This window comes from Tripterygium wilfordii, chromosome 6 (genome assembly GCF_013401445.1).
Source record: "Tripterygium wilfordii isolate XIE 37 chromosome 6, ASM1340144v1, whole genome shotgun sequence".
Taxonomy (NCBI): domain Eukaryota; kingdom Viridiplantae; phylum Streptophyta; class Magnoliopsida; order Celastrales; family Celastraceae; genus Tripterygium; species Tripterygium wilfordii.
Window position 1 is genome coordinate 6,982,111 of NC_052237.1, and position 20,003 is coordinate 7,002,113.

At 36.9% G+C, this 20,003-nt stretch overlaps 3 protein-coding genes across 3 annotated transcripts; 2 read left to right on the forward strand and 1 right to left on the reverse strand.

Annotated features, from left to right (window-relative positions):
• The first annotated feature begins 5,921 nt into the window (after nt 1–5,921).
• Nucleotides 5,922–7,735, forward strand: LOC119999277 (uncharacterized protein At2g29880-like). The gene is made up of 2 exons (XM_038846757.1): nt 5,922–6,034; nt 7,029–7,735. The coding sequence occupies exons 1-2, from the start codon at nt 5,927–5,929 to the stop codon at nt 7,584–7,586; spliced, it is 666 nt and encodes a 221-aa protein (XP_038702685.1). The 5' UTR covers nt 5,922–5,926; the 3' UTR covers nt 7,587–7,735.
• A 473-nt stretch (nt 7,736–8,208) lies between these two features.
• On the forward strand, nt 8,209–9,584 carry LOC120000643. Its single transcript, XM_038848767.1, has 3 exons — nt 8,209–8,700; nt 8,770–9,001; nt 9,088–9,584. Exons 1-3 carry the CDS (start codon nt 8,209–8,211, stop codon nt 9,582–9,584), a joined length of 1,221 nt encoding a protein of 406 aa, XP_038704695.1.
• Nucleotides 9,585–17,416: 7,832 nt separating this feature from the next.
• Nucleotides 17,417–19,828, reverse strand: LOC119999410. The gene is made up of 2 exons (XM_038846962.1): nt 19,581–19,828; nt 17,417–19,293 (listed from the first exon to the last, which is right to left on the reverse strand). The coding sequence occupies exon 2, from the start codon at nt 18,467–18,469 to the stop codon at nt 17,594–17,596; it is 876 nt and encodes a 291-aa protein (XP_038702890.1). The 5' UTR covers nt 18,470–19,293; nt 19,581–19,828; the 3' UTR covers nt 17,417–17,593.
• Between the last annotated feature and the right edge of the window lie 175 nt (nt 19,829–20,003).

Sequence of the window (20,003 nt, forward strand, 5' to 3'; positions counted from 1 at the left end):
CTTTTTCTTATCAAACTATCCTCATTATTTTCATTAATTTCCAAAAAATACCCTCGGTTTCACATTAAATAAATCATTAAATTTGATAGGTATAATAAATTTTAAAATAAATAAATTTGAAAGATATAATTTCTTAAACATTTGACAGGTGTAAAAAATAAATAAATCATTAAATAAGAAATTATTTTTATTTCATTTTAAATATGCAATATCTTTTGTAAAGTAAATATGTAAGAATTTAGATTGTGCAATAATTATTTGAATTGTAAAACAATTAGATATTTAATTGCTTTTGTTTAAAATAAAATATATAATACTCCAGTAAGTAATTTTTCACAACATTTTAAACAGAATATATGCTACCAACATAAATTAAACCAAACAATCCCAACATTTAAGACAGCAGCAATGCTACATCTCAAAATATGACCCTCAAAAGACTCACCAATATATATGACATTAATTCCATTCATGCTCTGTTTCAATGTACTTTTGTTAAACCTGCTTGGAAGGATTGTGGAAGCTGGGAGTTTTTCGAAGTCATCACTGCATGGGAGTTTCTTGGAATGTCTTGTTAGTCTAAGGATGACGTTAACTAGCTGTGCTATGAATTTATTCTTGACGTCAGTGTAGGAAGTTTGGAATTTCCGTAATCGTATGACGTTCTTCAATAGAGGGGCTGTTTGCATGGATGATGGATGGATCTCTGATTTTTTGGCTGACTTTACTTCATGTAGGCAAGTTCGGGTGGGAAATCCCAGGATTGGATAGGTTGCTAAATGGCTACCTCCTCCTCCAGGTAAGTTCTTTGTGAATGTGGTTTTGATTTGGATACGGCAAAGTGTGCCATTGGCTGTGTTATACGAGACAATGGCGGTAGATTGGTGGTGGCCTCTGCAATTCCAGATGGTCTTCTCCAATATGTGACTAGTGCTGAACTTTACGCAATCCGTGAGGGAGTTAGAATGGCTGCTAAATGTGGGCGGGTGGATGTGTATGTGATTAGCGATGCAAAGAGTGTCGTTGAGAGAATCCATTCATAGAATAGTGGTCTGAATGAAGATGGTGGTATCATTCAAGAAATTAAGAGCTATGCAGAATCATTCTCCTCGTTCAAGGTTGTCTTTCGTCCGAGAAATGCAAAAAATGTGGAGCATAGTATTGCTCAGTGTGTAATTATATGGCAAAGTGTGTAATTATATGGATCCATTCAGGGTATTTACATTAGCAATGAACGAAATTGTCATCAAATTGTACAAAACAATGAAAACATCACAATTCCAAAAAGAACAATATATGGTGTTGAAATTGCATTGAAATTTGGACCTCAAAAATGCTGTTTGGTTGGGCAATACAATAAATAATTGAAATGTTATATATTGTGCCTCATAATGGTTCAGCCAAACGCAGCCTTAGTTTTTATTTATCATGTCATGAAACACGTGTTGGGGCATTGGGACTGGAGATTCAATTAAAAACACTTTATTAATATCATCCTCGAGTGCCTGCCAGGTCTCTCTCTATATATATAAAATCATAATGATAATTATATATAGGGAATATAGAGACTAAAGATGGATTGGAGGACATCGAATAAGGTAGGCTCCAAAATAAATAAAAATAAACATCTAGTCATAAAATTATTTATTATAATAATTGTGTCTGTCTTACCTTATATTCCAAAATAAATAAAATTGTCCTACATTACGTCGTATCCACTCATTCCTTACTTGTCTTTATAATAAATTAAGACAGACTGTGACTCTATCAACAAAAAAAAAACAAGAAGAAGAAGAAGACAGACTGTGACCAACTCATTGCTCTTAATTAATTATGTTCTCTTCCCAGTTAGGGCGATTAGTCACCTGCACCGTTCTTTTTTTTGTGGGAATGATGCAAAGAGCCTATACAAGCAAATTGTGATGTTAAAAGTTATTCCTTCAGTGCTGTAATGGAAAAGATGGAGTTGATGGTCTTGGTGGAATGAATGAATCCTGCATTCCAGCCATAATTGGAATGGACCATCCCTAGTCAATTTGCGGTTTAATATGGAAGCTGGAACAAAAATGAGGAATTCCATTTATGTCCAGAATTGAGGATTCCAATCAATTAAAAAGACCACAAATTAAGTCCCCTTGCCACCAATTATTTTGGATGCCCTATATAACATTTTAAATTATAATTATTTACAACAATGATAATATGTACAATCATATATATGTTAATTGTTAGATGACATACAATGAGCAAGATGAGCAACATTTTGAACAATTTCACAAAAAATTCCACTTTTTCTTACCAAACTATCCTCATTATTTTCATTAATTTCCGAAAATACCCTCAGTTTCACATTAAATAAATCATTAAATTTGATAGGTATATTAAATTTTAAAATAAATAAATTTGAAAGATATAATTTCTTAAACATTTGACAGGTGTAAAAAATAAATAAATCATTAAATAAGAAATTATTTTTATTTGATTTTAAATATGTATTATATTTTGTAAAGTAAATATGTAAGAATTTAGATTGTGCAAGAATTACTTGAATTGTAAAAGAATTAGATATTTAATTGCTTATGTTTAAGATAAAATATATGATACCCCAGTATGTAATTTGTCACAACATTTTAAATAGAATATATGCTACCAACATAAATTAAACAAAACAATCTCAACAATTAAGACAGGAGCAATGCTACATCCCAAAATGTACCCTAAAAAGATCCTCAAATCTATATGGCATTAAAATAGTCATTGATTATAAACACAATGTATAGTTCACTTAATATCCAACACTCCAGATTAACTGAGGGTCATATTTTGAGGGTAAGTATTTTCCGTAAGACATCATATTTCCTGCGGTTTGAGGCAGATAAAATACTCAGTTTACCTCGGCCTTCGCGGAGTAGTTTGGACAGGTTGTGCTAGCACTTTGACAGCATAGGGAGATATACTGTTAGGAGTGCATATCATCTTGCAATGGAGATACGAAAAATTGAATCTTCTTCTTCTTCAGATTGGAGGAAAGAGTGACGGAATTGGTTATGACGTCGAGAATTACCTCCCACGGTTAAAATCTTCTTGTGGCGAGCATGTCTAGACATCATTCCAACTAGAGGCAACTTGGCTTCACAACATGTGTCGTGTGACCGTGTTGCCCTTTGTGTGGTTCTGGATAAGATAATTCCATTCATGCTCTGTTTCAATGTGCTTTTGTTAAACCTGCTTGGAAGGATTGTGGAAGCTGGGAGTTTTTGGAAGTCATCACTGCATGGGAGTTGCCTGGAATGTCTTGCTAGTCTAAGGATGACATTAACTAGTTGTGCTATGAATTTATTCTTGATGTCAGTGTAGGAAGTCTGGAATTTCCGTAATCGTATGATTCATCATGTCAAGGGACGTTCTTCAATAGAGGGGCTGTTTGCATGGATGATGGATGGATCCCTGATTTTTTGGCTGATTCTACTTCATGTAGGCAAGTTCGGGTGGGAAATCCCAGTATTGGATAGGTTGCTAAATGGCTACCTCCTCCTCCTCCAGGTAAGCTCTTTGTGAATGTGGTTTTGATTTGGATACGGCAAAGTGTGCCATTGGCTGTGTTATACGAGACAATGACGGTAGAGTGGTGGTGGCCTCTGCAATTCTAGTTGGTCTTCTCCAATATGTGACTAGTGCTGAACTTTACGCAATCCGTGAGGGAGTTAGAATGGCTGCTAAATGTGGGCGGGTGGATGTGTATGTGATTAGCGATGCAAAGAGTGTCGTTGAGAGAATCCATTCATAGAATAGTGGTCTGAATGAAGATGGTGGTATCATTCAAGAAATTAAGAGCTATGCAGAATCATTCTCCTCGTTCAAGGTTGTATTTCGTCCGAGAAATGGAAAAAAATGTGGAGCATAGTATTGCTCAGTTTGCTTTAATGTCTCCAATTCCTTGTGAATTGACATCAAATTTAGAGCCTAATTGGCTCAAGGAGGTTGTAATGACAGATTTACTGGCGCTTTTCAGTTAATACAATGCAATCCTCCCCTTTCAAAGAAAATTTGTATATCAAATGGATTCATTCTTATTATTTTAATCTTTTTCTCGCCAATTTTTTTCCCTTATTTTATAACCCCATTTGATTGTACTGAAAAAAAATTAAAAAAAAGAAAGAAAAGGTGCTTTTTTTTTTTGGGTCAAAAATATGAGGTTCAAGGATTATAAATAATTAAAATCTGTGATAATTATGAAGATGTATCAACATTAAGGAGGTGAGGGCATAGGTGTTTTGTGGTGGAATTCATGACTTATCATCGAAGAAGCAAGTATGGTGGTCCAAAGTGGTGGTAGCCGTCTATGTCAACATCACTTTTATGAATGATAGTGTAAGTAATGAAGTAACAAAAGTTTAGATTCTGTTTGGAAAAGATTTTGAAAACAATTTTTTGTTTTTAAAAATGATTTTAGTTCTGAAAATTCATTTGGCAGTAGTTTTAAGGAAATAATTTTGAAAAATTGTAATTCATATTTGGTTTTCAAAAACTAGAAAATGAAAACAAAAAAAAAACAGTTTTGACCAATTTCCAACAAAAACACGCGAAATTATTTTGGAAACTGACGGATAGAATTTTCCGTAAGTCGCGTGCATCTCCATTCACTGCTTCTCTCTCCTCTCACTCTAACCCTAGCCGTCACAAGAATTGTCTCTCCCCTTAGCAGAGCTCTCCCGTCACACGAGAATTGGCTCTCCTTTTACCAGAGCTCACAATTCAGGTATGAAATCTTTCATCGCCGAACATCTTTGATTTGAGAAACTCAAATCCACTTGGTTCCTTTTCTGAGCTGCCTCCCACATACCATCCGCTTTGGTCATTTTTTTAGATCCATCGATCTGCTTCTTCTTCTCCTTTTGGTATAGGTTCCACGATGTCACCGAGAGAAAAGTGGCCGTTGAAAAGGATCGTCGGACCATAATCGCTAATCCGAACCGTAGATGGGATAAACTTTCTGTCAAGTCGAGTGCGTCTGCTCATTCAACGATCCTCTCTGTTCTCTCTCTAACCCTAGACGCACGGGAAAAGGGAAAAGTGCCTCTCCCCTTACCAGAGCCATCACAATTCAGGTATGAATCTTGCATCTCTTCTTCTTCGTTCCTCCATTTTTTATACATCTATGATTCGTCTCACAAGCCACATGTATGTCTCATTTTTTTTTTCATTTTGTTTTTGTAATTTCAAGTTTTTAACGTTTTTATAAGAATGTTGTGCCTTTTTCGTAAACATGCAAGAATATATTCATATATGTGTTTTTTTCTTTGTTGTGATGTCATTCTGCTTAAATTTGCAAGATATAGCTGCCTGCAAAGCATATAAAGGTTTCTCTAAACTTTCTTTATTGGTCTAGCGGATTTCCTTGCATCTGCATTTTTTTGGTTCCCAAAAGGTAAAATCGTTTTACTTTCATAGTTGGAAAATGCTACTCAAACTTGCTCACGTCTTAAGCAGAAACCATATGAGGTCACTCTGATACTTGTTTGGAGTTTTTAGCTGTTATTATATTTTAATTGGTCTATAGCTGAATAACATTGCTTAATAATATTTCCATATAGCAACCTGTATATAAGTGGTTTGATTGGTTGGTTTTGCTTCACACCATTAGGCATTAATGTTTGTGAGTGATTAGTTAATTCAGTAAATTCGTGGTGTTAAACTGAACTCTTACATATGCAGATACTATTATTGATATGAAGTCATCGCATAAGAATGCAGATGAAAATTCTTTGTGGAACACTGTCTTAGAGAAGTTATTTATTGATATTATGGTTGAGCAAGCTAGTAGAGGGAACATGAAGAATGGGGTCTTCCATAACAAGATTTGGAACGCAATACTGGTGGAAATTAATACAAAGACTGGCAGGACCTACACACTGAACGGTTGAAGATGAAGCACCGTGCTTTTTCGGATCTGCTCAACCATACTGGGTTTGGATGGAATCCAGATACCAATACGGTTACGGCTGCGGAAGAAGTATGGGAAAACTATGTGAAGGTAAAATATGTATCATGCTTTCGTTAGTCTATGTTTCTTTGCCACTTCATTTTTTCACAACATGGTTACTTTATTTGCAACTTTATTTTATCTGTTTTATGGGTTTAGGGAACATATTATTAATTTCTTTGCAGATACTTAATGGAGTTGTATATGCATCTGTCATATCCACTTGTATATGTATCTGTCTTATCCACTGTATATGCATCTGTCAAAAGTTTATTCTGAGTTACTGACAAATCTGATGTAGTCTTGGGCTCTTAGGAAACCAATGGCTGTAGATATTATTGGACCCAAAAGATACTTGGTTCAAAGCCTTAAGTCCTGTAGATCTTGTTCAGATCATAGTTTGCATAGCTTTTGGCTTGTACCATACACTACAGAGTTAAGGTTTGGTTAGAAAGACACAAGAAAACTTTTGAAACCCCTGTTGATCTTTTCATAGACACTTGGCTCACTTTTGGTTTCTGTACTCCATCAGTCTGGCTAATTTGTAATTCTCTTATCTGGGTTGCACCTGCCTGGCGACTTTAATAATAGAATATTCCTTATTCATAAAAAAAGCTATCAGATGTTATAGTGAAATATAGAACATAAGTGATGCTGCACAGCGAATGCTTGGTTTGCCACTAATTATTGAGGATTTGTGATGACTTAAATATGGTAAAACCTTAATACTGATGATTGGATTATCTACCTTGTTCAGGTCCCTAGGTGTGTAAATTCAATTCTATGGACTTACTTGCTAAGATAGAGACTCTGACATTAAAGATCCTGCTAGTGACTATATCATATTAATATTTTTGGACTTTTATGGTGTGTTCTCTGATGTATTCCCATTGCTTTATTATTACGATTTTACTATATATTAGTCTTTTGACAAATACCAACTCTTGATATCTGAATGAATAATTATAATAGCCTTTTGCAATTTCTAGTTTGATCCCTGAATGATATAAAAATTATATTCATGCATTTGCAATTGCAATTGCAGGCACATCCAGGAGCTGGACAATTCAAGAAAAAAGGTTGTGAGAACTATAATAGTCTTGGCCTTCTCTTTAATACTGCAACAGCAACTGGTGTGTTGTATCACGCTTCCACTGTGAGTCCTCCAAACACTGACGAGGAAAAAGAGCTAGAAACTCAATTCAGGCATTCAGGGGTGCACATCAATATCGATGTTGAAGATGATGATGAGTTATTCGAAGCTGGAAAATTGGAGCCCAAGACTCGTAGTGGGAAGAGACTGTCAATGCTGCCTACTAAAGGTTCGAGGAAGGAATCAAAGTTGAGTAACGTTAGTGAGGCGCTCAACGCATTTGTTAATGTTCAGAATGCAAAGGCTGAAAGGTTGAGGACCATAAGTTGTGAAGCGACTAGTCCAGCTACCGATGATTCATTAGCTTGTTGTATGCGCATTCTTAATGGCATACAATTTCTTGTGGAGGTTCGTGTGAAGGCCCTGTCTATGTTCAAAGATGCTGATTGGAGGAAAATGTTTATTGAGATGTCAGATGAGATGAGGGAAGGGTGGCTTATGAGCTTATAGGGGTCATGAAGTGTTGTGAGCTGCTTAAAAGGAATCATTTGTGTGTGGTTTGTTGTTATTTGTTTCTGAATGATATATTTATTTCTTTGTGTGGAGGTTCTAATGTTGAATTGTAGTAAGATGTTGCCACTGATAATCTGGGATTGTCATTTGTTTTAATTTGCTTGCTTGTGCTTGTATGAGATGCTTGTACTAAAAGTACTGAGTTGTGTTATTGTCGATTGAGCAGGGAAATAATAATATCAGCTCACTATTACACAGCATGGAAACAATAATATCAGCTCACTATTACACAGCATGGAAACAATAATATTAGCTCACTATTAGCTTCTTTGGAGCTGTCACATTCAAGAACAAGTATCTCTCTATGCTCAAGTAGGTGCATGCTTAGCACATGTAAATAATTGTACTAGTCTTTATTTCCTTTTATTGAAAGAGTGATGTACATCTTTGTTTTTTATTGCTTTCTTTCAACTTGATAAGACTATACAAGTTAAGAAAATAATGAATAAACGGCAACAACTACTCTTAACTTAACTTGGTGTTCTGTGTTTATAAGTTCATCGATATGCAGTGTATGAAGTAGAAGCTTGAGTTCTCTCATTTAGTTGCTAGGAAAATAATGGTCGACTATCACACTTCATCAAGCGACTCGGATGCCGAGGATCTTCTTTCTGTACTTATTCTACTTGATATTGCTGAGGAAGAGGAGCAACGTGTTAGTAGAAATCCTATGCGGACTTCATCATTACGTGGTCGTGAGTATGTATTTGAACTCCTAAATGGATCATCTACTGTGTGCTTCGAACTATTTCGATTGAATAAGGTTTCTTTCATTCAATTATGTGAGGAGCGAAGATCACGTAATCTTTTGGACGACTCGAGGACTGTGTATCTCGAAGAAAATGTGGTCATATTCCTATACATAATTGGGCACAATATTCGTCATCGAGTTGCGAGTGATAGATTCCAACATTCAACGGAGACTATTTCACGTCATTTTCGGAAGACTTTAAAGGCCGTATGTAGATACGGTAAGGACCTCATAAAACAAGGGTCAACTGAACTACCAGACCAATACAAGCAAAATTCAAAATATTATCCGTGGTTCGAGGTAAACCCCAAACATTATTTAGTATGCATTAATATGTTTAGTATACTTATTTAAAACTCTTGTTTACAGAGTTGCATTGGAGCCATTGATGGTACACATATAAGTGCATGGGCTCCCGCTGAAAAATTAACTGCTTGTAGAGGAAGGAAATCAATTGTAACATCGAATGTAATGTGTGCCTGTGATTTTAATATGATGTTCACATTCGTTTATACGGGCTGGGAAGGCACTGCAAATGACTCAAGGGTATTTCTAGATGCAATATCAAGACCGGAGAATCATTTCCCACATCCTGTTGGAAGTACAAACATAAATTCTAACCATATTTCCGTTACATTTATTTAATTATATATTTAGATGTCTAATGATGCAAAAAATGACATGCAGACCAATATTATCTTGTTGATTCCGGATACCCTTGCATTGTCGGATATTTACCGCCTTTTAGAGGAGGTCGATATCATATAAGTGAGTACCATGGTCGAGGTAGGGGACCACGTACACGCAAAGAGTTGTTCAACTATCGGCACTCGTCAATGAGGATGGTGATTGAAAGATGTTTTGGAGTTTTAAAGGCACGCTTCCCAATATTGAAATTGATGCCCCCCTACCCGCCAACTCGACAAAGACTTATAGTAGTTGCTTGCTGTGCAATTCATAATTTCCGTCGTCAACGGACACAACAAGATCATTTGTTTAATACATGGGAAAATATGGATCCTTCATATATGCAATCGTCAACTTCAACAGGGGCAAGCTCAAGCGGTGCAAGCTCGAGCAACAATATTGCGAATGATCAAGGAGCTGCTATCATGTCCCAATATCGTGAACACATATCTAATATATTGTGGATCGATCATTGTAATACATCAAATGATGAATAAAGCAATGTAATCTATAGTCAATTTTGTTTTTTTAAATGAGTGTAGTATATATTAGTATTCCCTGTTTTAACAATATGCATCTATCCAAACGAATTTTCTGCTTTAATTTTTCAGAAATAGCATATTCCAAACAGATTTTCGTGTTTTCTGTTTCCAAAATTTTTTTTCGAAAAACACGAACCAAATGAATTTTTTTACAGTTTTCTATTTCTTAAAACTCTTTCAAAAAACTAAACTCAAAATCGATTTTAAAAACGAATTTACAAAAGTATTTCCAAACACACTCTTAGGTTTACAAGTTTGTAAGGTCGTTTTGATGTTTCATCACTAGACTCTTTTTTTTTTTTTTTTGGTGTGGGAGATAAAATTAAATATCATTTATATATGCAGTAAAACTCCTTTAATATAATACTATTGGGACTAAGAAAAATTATTATTTTAAAAGATAATATTTAATTATCAATAAATGAATAAATATTATTTATCAAAAAATTAATATTTATTAATTTATAAAGAATTTTATGTTTTCAATCTTTATACATATGTATATTATTTTCTTTTACCAAATATATTTTGAAAATGTAAAGACTTGCAATATATTTCAAGTACTATATGAAGGTGTAGAAAAGCAAGATGCCTTAAAAGGCAAACTCGAGTCACCATGAACGTGGAATACATCTCTAGATGAATATAATGGAAGCAGAAACCCAATACATAACACGAAACAGTCAGACCATAGGTCATTGTCGCTCAGACAAGCTCAAAAGATCTCCATCGAGGGACAAACGATCAGACTCCAACAACGATAGGATTTGTATCGGAGTCTCCTCTATCCAGACTCGAAACTCTATCTCCTGCAATGACAATTTCGCCAAACCAAGTGCAACTCTATTGGCACCTCTCCGAACATGGAGTACTGACAAGGTTGAGAACAATTTCAGCAATCGACAAATCTCTAAAATCACTAGGTACCAAGCAGATAAGAACATTTTTATTATTATTTATGGTAGCTATAATAATAGAAGAATCACCCTTTAAAATTATTTTCCTGAAACCCATATCCTTGGCCAACCGAACAGCATGCTACTTAATAAGTACATTGTTATACAAATAATGGATATTAGTCTACAATTTAATGCTATAGAAGATGTTGAAGATGTTTAATTTGCATAGAATCTAATTTTTATAAATAGTCATTCAATTTAAAATTAGACTCAAAATCCATACATTTTACTTTATGGCCTCTCATTTCAAAGAAGGAAAAAAAGTTCACATTAACAGATGACATGAGAAGAGAGGAAGTCTTCGGGCATTGTCGTAACTCGGAAGGTATCTGTTTGAAGTCCCACATTAGAAAAGATGAGGAACATTTGTTTCCTATAAGACAAATTCATTCCTAATATATCAACTAAACATTTTCCTTAGTTAAGTGAGTTGGGTCTTGGCCCACTTGCTAGCTAGAGAAAAACAAAGTCGTACGGGCATGATACATTCATGAGAATTCGACAACCCAAATCGGACAATATAGTTGATATGAATGGGAGTGTAGATTTATAACATTGTATCGAAGTAGTTGCTCGATCCTTAAGACCTCCACCCGATGACGTTTGGGTCACCTGTGGGCTTTTCGGATATGGACCACCCACATGGTGAAGGGTACCACATATGGACCCTAACCCATCTAGTCCACTTGTTGATCTTTCATAACCGAGCCTACAAGTATGGGGGAGTGTTAGAAGTCCCACATTGAAAAAAATGGGGGACACTTGTTTCTTTATAAGACAAACTTACTCTTAACATATCAATTAGGCATTTTCCTTAGTTAAGTGAGTTAAGTCTTGGCCCACTTGCTAGTTAGGGAGAAACAAAGTCGTACGGGTTCGATCTATCCACGAGAACTGGATAATGTTACATTGATACCATATTATTTTGTATTTACTCACATTGTTTGATGCCGTACCAGTGTTTATCAACGAGATCAGATTACTGTAATATACGAAATTGTTCTGTGACCAAACCATTAAGCTGTCACAGCATGGCATAACATGTTAAATATATATTCTATCGCTATTAATAACAATGTAATAAGGGTACAATTCTCTATCACATTGTGATATACTAATTTATAAGAATTTAAGACAACTTTCACGTATTTTTAATTACAATATTTTATCATATCAATGTAATTATAAGATAATCTAAAATGTATTTATGAAGTTTGGATATATGAATAAGAGAATAAGATTACTCTTTTTTTTTTTCCAATTGCTCCAATCTCTTGGATTTTGATGCTGTCCTTAGCAGTGATAAACTTGTATGTTCCTGTTTTCCATTTGATCACTCTCATTTTTTCTTCTTTCTAATAAACAACCTCGTATTCTTCCACGTACGTTGATGAATTTCTTCTTCTTCAGTCACTTGTTGTTTACTTGTTCTCCTCATAGTCATTGTTCTTCAGGGTTCTCTTTTGTTACTCTTGCCCTTGTCTTGATTCCCCTTACCATTGAGGTTGTTCCCTTTTTTGAAATCTTCGCCTTTTTTTGCAGATGGAGAGTCATCTGCTGCTACATTTGTGTCAACAACATCTGGGTCATCTTTAGATGCTGCTTCATTCGGTCTCATTATCGATTTGGACACCAATTTTGGCAGAGCAAGGTTCGATGTTATCAGATTCCTATTTCTCTGGTTCCTGATTGCCAATGATTAACAGGGTCTCAGCTTCATCAGTTTTACCTTCAATTGTGCTAAAGACTTCCTGGCTATGAAATGTGATGCAGCGTTAGTGAGTCAGAACATTTGTTGAACACCTTATGTGCACCAACAATAACTTTACAGCAAGATTTACACTCAAATGAAAGATAACCCAAGGGTCCTGCACTACATCGCCACTCCCAAACACCATTATTCAAACTAATAAATCAACTTTAAACTGAAACTCATATACGCATCTAATTTCCAGCAAACACCAACAAATCCATGGTTCCTAATATATGTAAATACAAAATGGGTGATTACAAATTAAGATAGGAAGAGATTACAAACCAACGGGGTAAACCCCCAAACTTCACTTGAACGCTTGTGCAAGAGATTGAAGAGTCTGTTAGGTTGTGTAAGGACCCTTCCTGTAACATGTTTACTAGTTTTTATATGTTGCATGGTTTTAGTTGTATGTTGTACTACTGTGTTTGTCTTATTCTATGTTTGATCTTGGTCAAGTTTACTGTGTAACATTGACCAGGATTTATTATGTTTGTGTGGCTGTAATCAAAGGATCTGGAACCTTCTGTAAAGGCATAATAGCCTTGTATTCTCTGTAATGTGTTAACGTATGGTGTAATAGAGTGCTAAACACAAGCAGCTCTTTGATACTTCTTAGAGTCTTCTTAGTCCTGTTTATGTGTGTGATTCTCTTGCTTCGACAGAAAGTAAGAGAAGCCTTATTTTTGACATTGGTATCGAAGCAATATAGTGTTCTTACAGGACCTGTGGAGAAGAAGAACTACAGATGGCTACGAGTAGCAGTGGTTTACCTTCACCTCCTGTCCTCTCAGGGGAAGGCTACGATTTCTGGTCTGTGAAGATGGAGGCTCTTCTGCAAGCTCATGATTTATGGAGTGCAGTTGAACATGGTTATACGCCTACAGAACTCACAGACAATGCTACTGTAAATCAGATCAAGCAGCGTAAGGAAGCTCAAACAAGAAATTTCAAGGCTTTGTCTTTCATTCATGGAGCCATTTCTGAGGTAATTTTCTCCAGAGTAGTTGGTTTAAAAACTGCTAAGGAGGCATGGGAAAAGCTTAGAGAAGAATATCAGGGCAGTGAAAGAGTGAGATCTGTTAAACTACTAACCCTTAAAAGGGAGTTTGAGTTGCAAAGAATGAAAGATGGGGACTCTGTCAAAGATTATTCAGATAAATTAGTTAGGTTGGTTAACAAAATGAGGTTGTATGGAGAATCAATTTCAGATCAGAAAGTAGTTGAAAAGATGCTAATAAGCTTGCCAGAAAAGTTTGAAGCCAAGGTTTCTGCAATTGAGGAATCTTGTGACCTTAGCAAGCTCACTGTCTCTGAACTGTGTAGTAAGTTGCAGGCACAGGAGCAGAGAGCTTCCATGAGGAATGATGATGTAACTGAAGGGGCTTTTCAGGCCAAGCATAAAGGAGGAAAGCAAGGGAAGAAACCAGCTCATGACAAGGCAAGCAAGGGCAAGTGTGTTGATAATTCTGATCAGACTTCAAAGAAGGGAAGATTTCCTCCTTGTGGAGTTTGTAACAGAACAAATCATGCTGAGAAAGATTGTAGATATAAAGGGAAATCTCCGGTTCAATGTTGGCATTGCAAGAAGGTGGGACATATAGAGAAGTTCTGTAAACAGAAGCAACAAGGCTCTGGTAAGCAGACTACTCAGCAAGCTAATTGCACTAATGAACAACATGATGATCACCTCTTTATGGCTCAACATTCTACTCAAAATTATGCATCTAATGTTTGGCTAATTGATAGTGGTTGCACAAGTCATATGGCTAAGGATATTGCATTGTTCTCCTCACTGGACAAATCAGTGAAAACTAAAGTGAAGCTTGGGAATGGAGAGGTAGTTGAAGCTGAGGGTAAAGGAGTTGTTGCTGTGAGCACTAAGAAAGGTATAAAGCATATCATTGATGTACTTTATATTCCAAATTTAAATAAAAATTTATTGAGTGTTCCACAAATGGTGAAGAAGGGATATTCCTTGTTGTTTAAAGACTATTGCTGTACAATTCTGAATTCTGTTGGAACTGAAATTGCCAAGGTTCAGATGACTGGTAATAGTTTTCCATTGGAGTGTGGATTTGTTGTTCAGTCCACCTATTCAGCTAGAGTTGATGATACCTTGTTGTGGCATAAAAGGTATGGTCACTTTAATCTTAAGGGATTGAAGTTGGCAAAGGAGAAAGATTTTGTTAGGGACTTGACTGAAGTAGATGAATGTCAATCTCTTTGTGAAGCATGTCAATTGGGTAAACTCCACAGAAAGTCATTTCCCACAACATCTTCCTGGAGGGCAAGTGAAAAGCTTGAACTCATTCACACTGATGTTTGTGGACCTATGAGCATAGATTCCCTGAGTCAGAACAGGTATTTCATATTGTTTATTGATGATTTTACTAGAATGGCATGGGTATATTTCTTGAGCAGTAAATCTCAAGTCTTTACCGTGTTCAAGAAATTTAAAGCTATGGTTGATGCTCAGAGTGGAAAGAAGATTAAGACCATTAGGTCTGATAATGGCAAGGAGTATACCTCCTCAAATTTCAATCAATTCTGTGAAGAAGCTAGTATTTCACATCAGCTGACAATTAGTTACTCTCCTGAGCAGAATGGAGTGTCTGAAAGAAAGAATAGGACAGTAATGGAGATGGCTAGATGTATGATCATGGAGAAGAAGTTACCAAAGACCTTCTGGGCTGAAGCAGTCTATACTGCAGTTTATCTTCTTAACAGATTGCCTACAAAATCTGTTGAAGGGATGACTCCTATTGAAGCTTGGCTTGGCTCTAAGCCTTCTGTAAAACACCAAAAGGTCTTTGGTTCAATATGCTACACTCATGTCCCTGCTGTGAAGAGAGGAAAGTTGGATGAAAAAGCTAAGATGGGAATTTTTTTGGGATATTCAGCACAGACTAAGGGCTACAGGGTGTACAATCTTCAATCTGGAAAAATCATGGTGAGTAGAGACATCGTGGTGGATGAAGGAGCCTACTGGAATTGGGACAGTAGTCAAATTGAGAGGCCTGAGCAGTCTCAATCAGCAACCAGTTCAAAAACTAGCTCTGCTGATAAAGTTGTCCCAGCTGTAGTTGACACAACAGATGAGTTTGATGTGAGAAAAACCAAGTCTTTAACTGAAGTTTATGAAAGTTGTAATCTGGCTATGACAGAGCCAACCTGCTTTGAAGAAGCTTGCAAGTTTGAGGAATGGCAATTGGCAATGAAAGAAGAAATTGATGTGATTAACAAGAACTCAACATGGCAGCTTACTTCTAAGCCTGAAAATAAAAATGTGATTGGAGTGAAGTGGGTTTACAGAACCAAGTTCAATTCAGATGGTTTAGTAAACAAGTTCAAGGCTAGATTGGTTGTGAAGGGTTATGCCCAACTACCTGGAACTGACTTTGGTGATACATTTTCTCCAGTTGCAAGGCATGACACGATCAGAATGTTGATTGCTTTAGCAGCAAGAGAAGGATGGAAGATTTACCATTTGGATGTCAAGTCAGCCTTTTTGAATGGCTTTCTTGAAGAAGAAATCTATGTAGACCAGCCTCAAGGCTTTGTAGTTCCTGGTAAGGAGGAGTTTGTGTACAAGTTGAGCAAAGCTCTTTATGGTTTGAAGCAGGCTCCTAGAGCCTGGTATAGTAGAGTTGATGACTATTTACTGATGCATGGTTTCAGGAGGAGTAGTAATGAACCTACTCTATATACTAGAGATGAAGAGCAAAGATTGATTGTCTCTCTTTGTGTTGATGATTTTTTCATTACTGGAAGTTGTCCAGCAGCTGTGCAGAAGTTCAAAGCTGAAATGAAGAAAGAATTTGAAATGTCAGATTTAGGAGAAATGTCATATGTCTTGGGGATGGAAATCTGTCAAAGTGGTGCAGGGATATTTCTCTCACAGAGAAAGTATGCTCTGGATGTTCTTAAAAGATTTAATCTGGATAGTTGCAAGGGTGTAGCTACTCCTTTGGCAATAAGAGTGAAGTTGTCATTGGAAGATGGGGCAGAACCTACTGATGCCTCAAATTATAGAAGCTTGATAGGGAGTTTGTTATATTTAACAGCTTCTAGGCCTGACTTGATGTACAGTGCAAGTCTTTTATCCAGGTTCATGAAGGCTCCCAGTAAGAAGCATCTTGGTGCAGCCAAAAGGGTACTTAGGTATCTAAAAGGAACACTGGATTATGGAGTTTGGTACAGGAAAAATGAAGGAAGTGCACTTGAAGGCTATGCTGATAGTGATTGGGCAGGAAATGTGGATGATTTCAAGAGCACCTCAGGGTATGTATTTTCTTTTGGTTCTGGAGTGTTCTCTTGGAACTCAAAGAAGCAAAGTGTTACTGCACAATCCACAGCTGAAGCAGAGTTAGTTTCAGCAGCTGCAGCCTCTAATCAGGCTCTATGGTTGAGAAAGTTGTTGGTCGATGTAGGGCAGGAGCAAGATGAAGCTACTATCATTTATTGTGACAATAAATCAGCAATTGCAGTCACTGAAAATCCTGTACAACATGGAAGAACTAAGCATATGAATGTGAAGTTTCATGCTATTAAAGCGGCTGAGAAGAATGGGGAAATCAAACTGATTTTTTGCAGGTCAGAAGATCAACTTGCAGATATATTGACAAAGCCTTTGCCAAAAGCTCAGTTTCAGTTTTTGAGAACTAGAATGGGAGTTATCAGGAAGAGTCTTAAGAAGGAGTGTTAGGTTGTGTAAGGACCCTTCCTGTAACATGTTTACTAGTTTTTATATGTTGCATGGTTTTAGTTGTATGTTGTACTACTGTGTTTGTCTTATTCTATGTTTGATCTTGGTCAAGTTTACTGTGTAACATTGACCAGGATTTATTATGTTTGTGTGGCTGTAATCAAAGGATCTGGAACCTTCTGTAAAGGCATAATAGCCTTGTATTCTCTGTAATGTGTTAACGTATGGTGTAATAGAGTGCTAAACACAAGCAGCTCTTTGATACTTCTTAGAGTCTTCTTAGTCCTGTTTATGTGTGTGATTCTCTTGCTTCGACAGAAAGTAAGAGAAGCCTTATTTTTGACAGAGTCCAAACTAGAAAGAAACTAAAAACCTAAACTTTTAACCAAAATCCAAAAATCTGCCTAATCTACCTCGTACCCTTTCTTTTAACCAATTCGACACCAAATATTGGAATTGGGCCTATCAATGTTGGAAAACTTGGGTTTTAGGTAATATCCACTACGTCATTTCCTCTCTCTCCATTGAATTCGACTCCGTCGAATTAGGATAGACAGCTAGCTCCACCGGGATCCCATTGTGGCCTTCTTGGAATGGTTAACTTTAGAGATAGAGGAATCATACCCATAAGGGCTTGACAAGAACCTTGGACACCAAACACCACCATTGGACCATTATTCAAACAATTAGGCCATTCATGCAAGACAATATCAAAGAATGATGCAGCAAGGACAGAAGCACTATCTGCAATAGCATATTCCATGTTATCAACAACATCATCTCTAGAGAGAACTAACGAAGCAAGTTTCCACTCATATGCATCCTTTAGTCTCTCGCAACAAAACTTGTTTGCAAATATTGACATTTCCAGCAACCCAAACTCTTGGCCACGCTTCCCACTAGTAACCAGCACGTTCCCTTTCGCATTCCTTGGATATGTGTAAGAAGGAGAGCACCAGAGATTTGACTTGGGAATATTGACTTCATTAGTACAAAGAAGGCTATTGAAACTTGTCCAGCCTACACTTGGGTATTTGAACATCATGTATGGTTGATAGTTGATCTTGAGACAAAGGACATTGATTGTCTTCGTACCTATCTTTCCTTGCTCACACTGAGGTGCTAACACATCAGCACAACCCATCACCTTCTCTTTATTCCTGTCCACATCATGACAACCAATTTTATCTAAATTTCCCTTAGAAAAATGATCCACCAGAGGCTTGTTCGAGTACTCATTAGCCCTGTCCTTACCATTATCATCTCCAACCTCCTCAACAAGTGAAACAACTTCATTTATTTTGGAGATGCATGCAAACCTTTGCATGAGATTCATTTTCCCACCAACATGGTTTTCTTTTTTTGATTGCCGTTCCTTCATAGAGTTTGGGACTTTAAGCTTCCAGTTGTCAGCTTTCATTTTAGACTGCTCACCAGGACCCCTCCCTTCAACAATCAATGAAGCTTCATTTTCCTTAGAAATAGCTAAATCAATCAGAGGTTGATCAACATGACCCTACTGAGTTCCCCACTTCTCTTTAGCCTTGAGCACATTGGAACTTCTGACATTTAATTCCTTCTCAACCATAACCAGCTTTTGTTCCATTGTATCCCATTGTCGACTCATCATTCTCTTGAGGTTTTCGACTGCCCCTTTTAGCAAACTGAGTGAATCTTGCTCCGCCATCTGAGGGTTCACAGCAAATGACTTGCCACCAGACCAATGTTCATTCTTGTCAATTTTGTCTTCACAAAGTAGAGCACAACAATCAGCTCTATCATCACAAGATTGATTTTGCTTGAGAGGCCAATTATCACGATGATCATGCCAATCACTTCTATCATGGTACCCTTCTGCTATATCGTCGTGAAGTCGACGCCTATCATGTAGTTTCACAGTGCTATCTTGACACCAGTCAAACCGGGTGTCTCTCTCGTAAGCATACTTGTTAACGCCCGTTTTGCACGATCTTTCATACCAGTTATCTTGCCATTCATTCCGGTCAACCCGCTTGGGATCCGATTGAGGATGATCATAGTGTTGTTCATATAGCTCAGCTCGCACGGCAGGAGGTAGATCGTACCAAATTTGGTTGTAGCGTCACTCGTACCACTCCGTACTCTCGTCACGAACGTGATTATGTCCATAGGTTTGGCGAGTTAGTCGATCATAATCCCCCTTATCATGCCTACTCCAGCCCCTCAGATAGTGAGCACGGGCATCCCAGGTGCGCATCCCTCCCTCTGATACCAAACTGATGCAGCGTTAGTGAATCAGAACATTTGTCGAACAGCTTATGTGCACCAACAATAACTTTACAACAAGATTTACACTCAAATGAAAGATAACCCAAGGTTCCTGCACTACATCTCCACGCCCAAACACCATTATTCAAACTAATAAATCAACTTTAAACTAAAACTCATATACGCATCTAATCTCCAACAAACACCAACAAATCCATGGTTCCTAATAAATGTAAATACAAAACAAGGGTAATTACAAATCAAGATAGGAAGAGATTACAAACCAAAGGGGCAAACCCCCAAACTTCACTTGAATGCTTGTGCAAGAGATTGAAGAGTCCAAACTAGAGAGAAACTAAAAACCTAAACTTTTAACCAAAATTCAAAAATCTACCTAATCTACCTCCTACCCTTTCTTTTAACCAATTCGACACCAGATATTGGAATTGGGCCTTCATGTTACTTGGGCCTATCAATGTTGGAAAACTTGGGCTTTAGGTAATATCCACTGCATCAAAATGTCTCGGTACTCTTAAGAATTTTGCTGTCTTTGTTCTCATCATCTTGGCCAAGGTTTCCCATAGCTTCTTCCCCCTCATTTTCATTTCTTTCTTCAACATTTCAATGCCAAGGAGTTCCAGGTTTGCATATTTGAGTTTAATGCATTCCAATATTATCACATCATTTACTTCATGTAGGTGCTTGCA